This window comes from Chlamydomonas reinhardtii, chromosome 6 (assembly GCF_000002595.2).
Source record: "Chlamydomonas reinhardtii strain CC-503 cw92 mt+ chromosome 6, whole genome shotgun sequence".
NCBI classification, from domain to species: Eukaryota; Viridiplantae; Chlorophyta; class Chlorophyceae; order Chlamydomonadales; family Chlamydomonadaceae; genus Chlamydomonas; species Chlamydomonas reinhardtii.
Window position 1 is genome coordinate 7,848,749 of NC_057009.1, and position 10,486 is coordinate 7,859,234.

The following is a 10,486-nucleotide window of genomic DNA, read 5'->3' on the forward strand; positions in this document are numbered from 1 at the left end:
CCTGTCACAAGGGTGCAAGTCGGATGAGGGACACACTCCAGCCCGCCTGTAGAGTGTGGAAGCCGTTAGTGAGCCTGTGGCACGTCGACTGTTGTGTTTCTCACGCACGGAAACCAGGCGCCAGCTCGTCGGCCTCACAGGATAAATGACTACCAGCGCCGCTCAAATCCAATCATGACAAGTGCTGCTGCTGGCCTGCTGCTGCTGCTTTGCCGCTGTTTGCCGCTCTGTCAGGGGAACCCCGCCCTGCCCGCCCCTGCGCTAGCATACCTCATGGGCTTACACGACACGCGACAAGCTAGCTGGATGGATAAAGTGCGTGGGCTTTTACTCCTCTCGCAACGTTGCAGCCTTAGGTTTAAAGCTGAGGCATCAAGGGGTGCCCTCCGGAGCAAGGCAGCACCAGGGGCGCTCGCGGGCGCTTGGGTTTGGCAGCCGATGTTGATGACGTCCGAGTCTGAAATCTTTCAGCCCCTGCGAGAACAATAAATTGATTCTTTATGCAACTGAGACATAGCAACGGCACGTCTGAACATCTCGAGACCTTTCATAACGGACCGTTGTTCGCCTGAGTTCTTAGGGCCAAGGCAAGCATCGCCGCGAGTCACTTCTTTCACAATTGCATTCTTATCCACCCTTGAACCACCGACTACGTGCCGGGAACTGCGCGCTCGCAGCGCTGCAGCTTGAATTTACTGGACAAGTAATATGCTGCTTCGCCACGCCGCAGAGGTACTGCGCTAGCACGGTGAGTGATGCGGAAGCTCATAGCGGGCGGTGTCAACTACGGTATGGCTTGCCGCGGACGAGGGCCTGTCGTTTGTGAACGGACTTCTTGTGCTGAGCGACACGAGCGCGCATCTGCTAAACCGAATAACCTCGTACGATGCGCTTAGAGGTTTCGTTCGTTCCTCGCTTGCCTTTCGCGGTCGGTACCTGAGCAGGCATGGCCGATTTGCGGGGCCCTGGTGGCCCTCAGGGCGCCTTGTGGCAGCAGCTTTTATCAGGCGTTCCTGGAGTTGCTGCCCTGCCTGTGGGAAACCCGGTCCAACGAGTTCCGGTCGTGAATGTCGTTGCCGGAATCCCGCAAGCTGCCCTCAACGGGCCGCAGCGGCACCAGCTAGGGGCTTCGGGGAGGGCGGCACTACATATAGCGAGGCACGCTCGCGCTCATGAGCACTTACATCAGCTCGGACTCGCAGGCGACCAGACCGGCGGGGCCCTCAACCTCGCTGTGCAGCAGCAGCAGCAGCAACAGCAACAGCAGCAGCAGCAGGCGCTGCTCGCGGCACAGCAGCAGCAGCAACAGCAGCAGCTCATGCAGCAGCATCACCAGCAACAGCTGCTGCAGCGGCAGGCGTGGGCGAGTCAGCAGCAGGCGGGGATGCCGGCCCCCACGCCTGGTGGGGCCGGGTTCGTGGCAGGCGGCGGTGTCGTGCCAGCTGGTCAGGGTGTTGTGATAGGTGGCCAGGCGGGTGCTCTGGCGTACGGAGTGGCGGGCGCGGGTCCACACGTTGGGGGCGGCGGCGTGTACGGCCAACAGCGCGCGGGGCCCACGGTGGCAGTTGCCGTGCCGGCCGGCGCGGAGGCGGCTATGCAGCAGCAACAGCAGGTGCAACAGCAGTTGCAAGCACAGCTGCAACAGCTGCAATTGCAGCAGCAACAGCAGCAGGTGCAGCTGCAGCAGGTGCAGCTGCAACAGGCGCAGGCGCAGGCGCAGCAGCAACAACAGCATCAGCAGCAGTTGCGGCAAGCGGCGTTCCAGCAGCAACAAGCACAGCATCATCTACAGCAGCAAGCGCAGCGGCAGCAACAGCATCAGCAGCAAGCCTTGCAGCAGCAACGCCTGCAGCAGCAATTACAGTTGCATCTCCAGCAGCAGCACCAGTACCAACAGCAGCAACAGGTGGCCCAAGCGCTTGCACAAGCACACCAAGCACAATCGCAGCAGGCACAAGCGCAAGCCCAAGCTCAAGCTCATGCACAACAGGCGCAAGCGCAACAGCAACAACCAGCACAGCTGCCGCAGCACTTACAGTTGCACCGGATAGCCGCCGGCGCGGCACGCGCGGGCCGCCCCGCGTCCTCCAACTCCATCACGCTCACCAGCGCCTCAGCCGCCGATTCGCCGTCGGGCCAATCCTCCGGCTCCTCGGCGCGCGTGCCGCTCAGCGATGGATCCTTCTCCGCACACATGCTAGCCGCCGGCGCGCACGCGTACACGCTGCTGCACGCCCCCGGCGCAGCCGGCGCCGGCGCGTCCAGCGCCGCAGGCGGCGCGGCGAGCGGCGCGGCAAGCGGCGCGGCAGGCCTCGCCGGCCCCGGCGGCGACAGCTCCACTACAGAACGTCTTGCCCTCGGCGAGGACGGCGAGCTGGGCGGCGCGGAGGGCTGCAGCAGCGATGCCGGCAGCGCGGCGGGCGACAGCGACAGCGAGTACATCAGCCCCAACCGGCCCATCTGCGAGCACGCCAGCTCCTGGGCCAGCCTGACGGCGGGGCTGCTGGCGCGGGTGATGGGCGTGCTGTCGGCGGGCGGCGCGCTGGGAGCCATGGCGCCGCTGATGCGCTGCGTGTGCCGGCACTGGCGCAGTGTGGTGGACGTGCATCTGGAGTGCCTGTCGCCCAACGTCATGAAGGTGAGGGGGCTATTGTGCCCGAGCCCGACTCGAAACTCCCGGCATGGATGGGGTGTGTGGCCGTGTGGACGGGCGATAGGGGGGTTACGGCGCGGGGGGTAGGAATAAGGGCGTACGTATGTGCGGGGTTAGTTGTAACCAAACGCAAGAGACCCTGGGGTTTTGTGTTGTTGTGCCAGCTTAACAGACAAGCCGAGACGGGGGCCCAAGGGGGAGGGGAGGGGAGAGGACAGGCAGGAAGCAGCCGAGCAGGTCGGCGGTATCAGCTGGGCATGGCGCCGCGCAGGGGGACCTGGATTGATGGCAGCGCTGTGCAGCGTGGCATGCCGCCGCCAACGCCCACGGCGAACGCCCACCGCCGCCGCCCCCTGTCCCGCAGGTCCGCACGGTGATCACGCGCTTCGCCACGCTGCGCGCGCTGCACCTGGACCACTGCGCCAACATTCGCAACCGCGACCTGCTGGTGCTCAGCCGCGCGCCCTCCGCCGCGCAGCTGCACACCCTCACCCTGGGCGACGACCGCTCGCGGCCCTGGGTGTCCAACCGCGGCGTTGCCAGCGTGTGCCGCATCACCAGCCTCACGCGCCTCACGCTGAGGGACTGCATGTCGCTGACCAACCGCGGCCTGGTGCCGCTGTCGGCGCTGACCGGGCTGACCTGCCTCTCACTGCGCGGCTGCCGCAAGCTGACCAACCAGGTGAAGGAGGCGCGAGGCGCTTGGGGGAGTGCGGGGGGGGGGTGTTTTGCTTTGTGCGGGCGGGGCGGTGTGGTAAGCTGTACTCAAGTGCCCGCCCGGCCCACGCATGTGCCGCTCGCGTGCCTCCCCGCAATCATGCAATCGCCACCGCGACCGCGCACAGGGCGTGGAGTCGCTGCGCGGCCTGCGGCTGCTGCAGTACCTGTCCCTGCACGGCGTGGTACGGCTCAGCGACAAGGGGCTGCTGCCGCTGGCGGCGCTCACGGCGCTGCGAGGGCTGGAGCTGGGGCACACGCGCGTGCGGGACGAGGGGCTGGGCTCTGCGGCGCGGCTGCTGCCGGGACTGCGGTCTCTCAGCCTTGTGCGGGAGGAGGTGGGCGCGGGGGACGGGGGCGCGGGGTATGTGGGCTTAGGCCGATGGGGATGGGAGGCTAGCGGGGATGGCCAGATGGGGCCGGGGTATGTCTGGCTGGTGTAATGAGGGTGGAAAGCAAGGGCATGCGCACATGTGCAGGTTCGTGGCACCTACAAGTGATATCGCGTGCCTACCCCGATGGTCCGGTGCCTATGCACGTCGCCCCCCTGGACGTTGGTAACAACGTACTGTACCTGGCTACGCCTTCACTCCTTAAATAGCCATGAATGTAACCCCCCCCCTGACCTTGTACGTCCATGCCGTGCCGTGTGCGCCCCCCTCGCCCCCGTGCACAGGTGACTGACGCGGGTGTGCGGCAGCTGTCGGCGCTGACGTGTCTGAGCCGCCTGGTGCTTCGGGACACGGTGGAGGTCAGCGGCGACACACTGGCGGTGCTGCTGCCCGCACTCAAGGAGCTGCAGGTGCGGCCGTGTGTGCGTGTGGTTGGATGGGGGTCACATTCATGATTAATCAAGAAGTGAAGGGGGTGGGGGGTTGGCCGTCAATGAGGAATGGAGTCAGGTTAAACCACGAGTTCCAAAGCGCCCACGTTCCGTGGGAACAGCGGGTACTACACGGTTGGCGCCAGCATGGAGAACTGCATGGGCTGCTTCGTCGCCCGGTCGCTGGTTGTTACGGCTGGTTTCAACAAGGCTCTAGCCGTAGAAGAGGTCGCCGCAGAACTGATAGGTGCATGCGTAAGACAACCTGCAACGCGCGACTTCGCTGTGACTTATAGAAACCTGACTTAGAGAGCGCGAGTGCCATTGGGGTTGGGTCGGTGCCGTCACTCGGCCTCCGGTGTGTCCGAAGCCCTACCGTACCTCGGGCCGCTGCCGCTGGCTATCTAAAGCCGAGGCGCCGTCCGCACCGCTGCGTTCATAGCCTCCCCCCCACCACCGCTCCCTCTCCTCTGACCTCCTCTCCATCCTCCCCATCCTTCCTCCGCCCGCGGTTTGTTTGGGTTTGGCACTCACGTCCCTCCCGCCCGCCCCACCTCCCTCCCAGGTCCTGGACATCCAGCGCAACTGGTCCTTCAACAACGTGCAGCTGGCGCGCTGCCTGCCCGCGCTGGCCGCCGCCTCCAACCTGTCCTGCCTGGACCTGCGCGCCTCCTGGGTCACGGACGAGGGCGTGGCGGCGCTGGGCCGGCTGCCGGGGCTGCGGCGGCTGGCGCTGAGCCCGCAGCACGAGCACTGGGCAAAGTACCTGCACGTGCTGCCGGGGCTCACGGGCCTCACGGGGCTGGTGATGGGGAACCTGCCCAGCGTCCCGTACCAGCTGGTGGAGGTGAGGAGCAGCAGGCGGGTGGGGGGGGGAGGCTGGTGGTGAGGTGGCAGGGGCAGGGGCTCTAATCCTAAAGGAACCTTGACCCAGAGCCAGTGCACAGAGCGCGGAGGAGGTTTGGCGTTGACCTAATGGTTGGGATGGGGAGGGTGCGTGTGGGGTGGGGTGGGGGAGGGTGTGTGAAGGGTGGGGTGGGGTATGTTTGAGGCCTGCTCGCCTGCTCACGCCCTTGATCCCCTCTCTCTCCGGACCTGAGACAAGTCCTCCTCGGCGTTTACCGAACCGCTGCCTCCACCCGCACCCACTCCTCGCTCAGGCCCTGGCTGCGCTGCCCAACCTGCGTGAGTTGGATATGTCTGAGCCGCCGCCGCCGCTGGAGGGCGCCGTGGGCTGGGCCGCCAGCGCTCTGGCCACCGCCACGGCCGTGTCCGCCAAGGAGCCGCTGCGGCCCTTCACGGTGGCGGCACTGGCACGGCTGAGCGCGCTGAGGCACCTTGACCTGTCCAGGTGGGTGTGACGAATGGGTGGGGGGTGGGGGTAGTCAGCCCTTGTGGGGGCGGGGGCGGGGCGGCGCGGATGTGGAGGGGCAGAGCCCGCTTGCAGCGCACGGGCCCGTCCTCGCGGCGCAGCATCACGCAAACCTCGCCCTCACGCAACTCCTGGCCCGGGCACACACACGCATGTGCAGTCCTGCGTGTCCCTTGCCTTGTGCTCTCTAGCACACATGCACACATACAGACACACTCATTCTGTTCCTCTTCAAAGCTATGTGCACGCGCCTCCCCCTCCCTCTCCCCGCACAGGCGCCACGTGCTCCCCGACCAGGCCCTGTTCCTGGCGGTGTGCATGCCCTCCCTGGAGCGACTCACGTTAGTGCAGTGCGGCTTGGCGCCCTCCGCCGTGGCGCGGCTGTGGCAGCAGCGGCCCTGCCTGGTCGTCATTTCCTCGGCCAGCGCCGCAGCCTACATGGGCGGCGGCGGAGGAGGCGGCGGCGTGTGCGGCGGGGAGGGGCTGGGCGGAGGCGGGGGCGCGGGAGATGGAGGCAGCGGGGAGGGAGGTGTTGGGGGCGCGGGCGGTGGGAGTAAGGTGATGGGGTACGGGCTAGCGCTGGCCGCGCCGGCGGGTGGTGGAGGTGGTGGTGGAGGCGGAGGCGGGGAGGGGCTGTTGTTAGAGGAGGTGGAGGCGGGTGCGGGCGCGTAGGCGTGTGCATGTGTGTGGGGCTGTGGAGCCGCGGCTGCTACCGCGCACCAGCTTCCGCTTTATGTGCGCTGTAGTTACATCATATACGGTATGGGGTTGGTCATGGGTCGTGGGAGAAAGCGTTTGTGCATCTGATCATCTCTAACCCCTACCACCCGTTGTACGCTGCGGTGGGGGCGGCCCAGAGCCCCCAGACCGCTTGGCGTTTGCGAGTGTGCCGTTGCAGTGCATGTCACGGCAGGGTCTGAGCTCGTAGCCCCGTAGGGTCCAAAGCTGCTGGTAAGGCCTTGTATTGATACCCATCCTTTTAGCGGCATCTGGCGAAGGCTGTGAAGCTTCGAGTAGTACGGTAGTACTCCATCGTGGTGCTCGCGGGATCCGGCCAAGGTGCGTCGCGTCCGACAGTTTTGCCGAGTGTTGTGCGGCGGTCAAAAGCAAGCTGGGTGTGTGGCCCTTCCGCTTGCGCACGGCCGCCGGGTGATTCATGTTTGTGCGCCACGTCGTGTGCCGGGTTTGGCATTCGAGAGGTAAATGCAAGGGTAAATGCGCTTGTGTAGAGCTAAAGGCGTTGGTGGTGAAGCCCGTCCGGAACAAACCACGCCGCGCATTTGCGGCCGAGCTTGGGTCGGCGGCGTGTGCTTTCGACGCTGTCTTCATCTCGATTGGGACAGGTGCGACGTCGACAATGATGATTGCCGTGCTGTTTCATCCATGTGTTGTGTGGAATGATAAGACGGCCGGAGCGGCAGCGCGGCCGGGCACGTGTGCGGGCTGGGTCACGAAGGGGGACAAGCTGACAAGGCGGGTGACCATGGTGCGTGCAGACGTGCAGTACGGCAGTTGCGCGGCTCACAGACTGACCTGGCAGGACGGTATGTATGGTTGGCAGACTTAGTGTCCATACCCATGACACCTTGCAGACGTGGTTACTTACAGGTGTGCGTTGCCTCAACGGTGTACACGGAATGTGGTTAGGAATAAAAAGGCGACGAGGTTGGCAGAAGGTGCTTGTATGGGATACGGTCCAGGCCAAAGCACCTGAGCAAATACTAGTGTGCGCGCGTGGTGGTAGGCGGTATCAGATTGTCAGGGGGTCCCTGGTTCTCGCTTGAGTTGACCTGGGTCAATTAGCGCGGCAGGAACAGCTGCTGCGTGCTTCCTGTGCTTTTCATGTTGCGGCTATGCGATAGGTGTGTTCGGTTGGGTGGTGCTGGCTGGTTCGTGCGGGCTGACTTGAAGCGCCAGCGTCTCAGGGGGGCCTGGCGTCTGGGCGGGGACGGACACATCGCGGGGTGTCAAGCTTAAACGAATAAAAGTGAGGGCATTGTAACAATGAGCAGCTGTTCAGCTATCTCCGCCGCATTCTCTGCGTGACTGCCGCAACCGCACAAAAACCTCGCATTGACAGGGCCAATCAGCCCCGCGACTGTCAACACAACGATGCACAAGCGCCGCACATATTATTTCATAGCATTTATCACAAAACGCGACAAACCACAGGCAGTTACTAATGAAACCCTAAGCCACCCTTGGCCCCTGCGCTTTGCGACAGGGGCCCTGAGGTTCTTTTGGGAGCCCCTCAAAGGAGCCCCTCGTTACAACGCTTTATATTTCCTGGATTTCCTGCAACAAACACAACGCATAAGCCGAGCATTTCAACGTCACGGGTGTTGCGTTGTGGCCCTTGCTTCATTGCTACGCTTGAAACATTGCGGTTCCCAGCTGCGCTCTTTACCGCTCGCTGGATCTACATTCTTTTGATATGGCGTGCCCATTTGTAGCGCTTCTAACAGCGGGCAAGGAGGTGAAGGGGCATCCACAATCATCAGGTCGCTTATCCCTGAGTCATGGCCTCTCGTCGCCGACGCTACATGGACACGTAGACGCAATGAGCCGCACAATAAGCTTGCCCCAAATCCACGGGGCCACGCTCGGCGACAGCAGCAGCCCCTCGCTGCCGCGGCACGCATCTTCCTCCTCGTCCTCGTCGTCTGACGCCACAGCGACTGCATCCGTTCCCACCGCTTCCAGCTCACGCACAGCAAGCAGCTCGCTGCCACACATTGAGCCGCCGCCCACCGGCGCCCCGATCATTGCGGCGCAGCGCATGACGCGGCGGCAGCTGCGGAAGCTGGGCCGAAATTTTAGCCTGCAAGAGGTTCGGCAGCACGCAGCCAAGGACGACGCCTGGATCGCGGTGGACGGCCGCGTGTACGACATAACCGAGCACCTGGTTAACCACCCGGGCTGGCACGACAACGCCGCCATCTCCACAGTTCTGTCCATCCTGGCGCATGCGGGTAGCGATTGCAGCCAGGTGGGCGTCGGACGGGGTTGCGGGGCGGGCACACATGTGGGAGCCGGGGGCGGGTATATCAATCGCGGATTCGCGGATGGAGCCATTGCTGCCAAACTGCTATGCGTTGCAGCTTGAGCCGCTTGTGTATACTCAAGCCTGGCGCCCCGTCCTCACATCATCACTCCCACACCCTGTCTGCGCACTTGCATGAACAACAGGAGTTCCGGGAGATACATCGTCCGTACCCCGTGGCGTGGCGGCAGTTGGCAGCCTACTACATTGGTGACCTTGAGGGCGCAGCAGGCACTGCTGCAGCCTGCTCCCTGACCTCGTCAGCGTCAGTGGCACAACTGGGGGCCCTGGCGGGAGGCGGCGGCGGCGGCGGCAGTGGCGGCAAGGGCCTGCCGCACTCTCAGTCCGCTCCGTCATTAGAAGCGGCTGCGCGCGGTGGGCAGCAGCGGCCTGTGGATTCCAGGGATATGGCGCAGCAACTCCAGAATCCAAGCTAGCAGTCAAGCACGGAAATACAGTGTGATCTTATGCATGATTGCTCCGTTGCTCTTCGGGACGCACATACATGCAGCGCGAGACTAGTGCGGTGACGGTTAGTTAGTTGTCGAAGCTGCTGGGTACGTATGGGTATGTTTTATTCTTTTATACATGGAGTCTGCAACTACATGATGCAATGCACGGGCAGGTGGGGTGAGGGGGAGCACGGTGTCTTGAGTTTTAGGACCCTGTAGTACATTTAGTACCTGTACTTTTTTTGTGGCGCTTCCTTGATTGCGTGGGCGCAGCCCACTTTTCCCATGCGAGGGGAGTCAAATATCTTGTCCCGATTGCAAATCACGCCGCCCGGCCTAGGCCTGTGATGTGAGGAGCTGTCAGACCGGCGGTTTGTGCAGTGCTGTACCTCTTACACCGTCCCGGTTATCGCCTGATCCAGGCGTAGGCCAAACACATTGCTTCTTCGTGGGGGGGGGACGTGGCGAGTGCGCTAGAGCTTCGGATGCCCTCGCGTCGGATGGCCCCGGTCGGCTGGACAGTCTCGCGTCATCTCCCCATGTTTCTACAGATCACCGGGATCCAGCATGCTCCTTACTATAACGTGCCCCCGTGCTATAACCTCTACGTATTGAGGCAACACTTTTCGTGGACCCTGTACGCGCTTGCTAGAATGCGAATGTCTTGCCACTCACGCCAGTAAGCCAGCGCTACAAAACAACTGCCTGAAACACCACAGGAGCCTGCCAAACCGCCACTATGGTACGGTAATCCCCATGCTAAGCTACATCGAGGTAGTTAGTGTCGAAAAGCTGAGCTGAGCCCACGCCACGTCTCCAGTCTCCCTGAGCCCACGCACGCCACGTCTTCAGTCTGAGGCCGCAAGCGTCTACTTCATCTCCCGGACGGACGTAGTCGGGGCCGGCTTGTACATGCACGGCCCGCCATGCATCCAGCCACGTCCCGCTGCCAAGCACAAGCACAGCCAGCAATCAACCAAACAGCAGGAAATCCCCTAGCCACAACATTCTTAGCTGCGTGCTGCGGCTTACCATCCACATACTGTGCGGTGGTATGCTAACCTGCCTTACCACTGTCCCATCGCACACATATGGGGAACCGTACTACGGTCCGCACCCGTCAGTTACCCCATGGCCTACACCGCGTCATGTCCCCATGCAGCGGCACCTCATGTCCAACTCGCCTGGCCGGCACCAGCCTTTCATACCAGTCTCAGCTCACCATTTACAGCAGCCAGTCAGCCTTCGCGTCAGCCCGGCCGCAGCTAGGCAGCCACCCTGGTTTGTTTTCTGCGCCGGCCTCAACGTTTTGACAACCGCCATGCTGCACCCTCCTTTCTGCCGTTCTCTTTCCTCTTGTCCTCGCATGTACGTACTACTCCTGGCTTACCGCGGATGCCTGGCTGCGTTCCAGGTGGGTCTCTTG

General features: G+C 63.4%; 2 protein-coding genes across 2 annotated transcripts; both read left to right on the forward strand.

Annotated features, from left to right (window-relative positions):
- The first annotated feature begins 528 nt into the window (after positions 1 to 528).
- On the forward strand, positions 529 to 7,579 carry CHLRE_06g303000v5 (uncharacterized protein). Its single transcript, XM_043063649.1, has 8 exons — positions 529 to 748; positions 945 to 2,638; positions 3,018 to 3,335; positions 3,499 to 3,708; positions 4,047 to 4,172; positions 4,759 to 5,040; positions 5,354 to 5,544; positions 5,841 to 7,579. Exons 2-8 carry the CDS (start codon positions 947 to 949, stop codon positions 6,235 to 6,237), a joined length of 3,216 nt encoding a protein of 1,071 aa, XP_042924355.1. The 5' UTR covers positions 529 to 748; positions 945 to 946; the 3' UTR covers positions 6,238 to 7,579.
- Positions 7,580 to 7,708: 129 nt separating this feature from the next.
- On the forward strand, positions 7,709 to 9,466 carry CHLRE_06g303050v5 (uncharacterized protein). Its single transcript, XM_001691359.2, has 2 exons — positions 7,709 to 8,554; positions 8,755 to 9,466. The coding sequence occupies exons 1-2, from the start codon at positions 8,126 to 8,128 to the stop codon at positions 9,043 to 9,045; spliced, it is 720 nt and encodes a 239-aa protein (XP_001691411.2). The 5' UTR covers positions 7,709 to 8,125; the 3' UTR covers positions 9,046 to 9,466.
- The last annotated feature ends 1,020 nt before the right edge of the window (positions 9,467 to 10,486 follow it).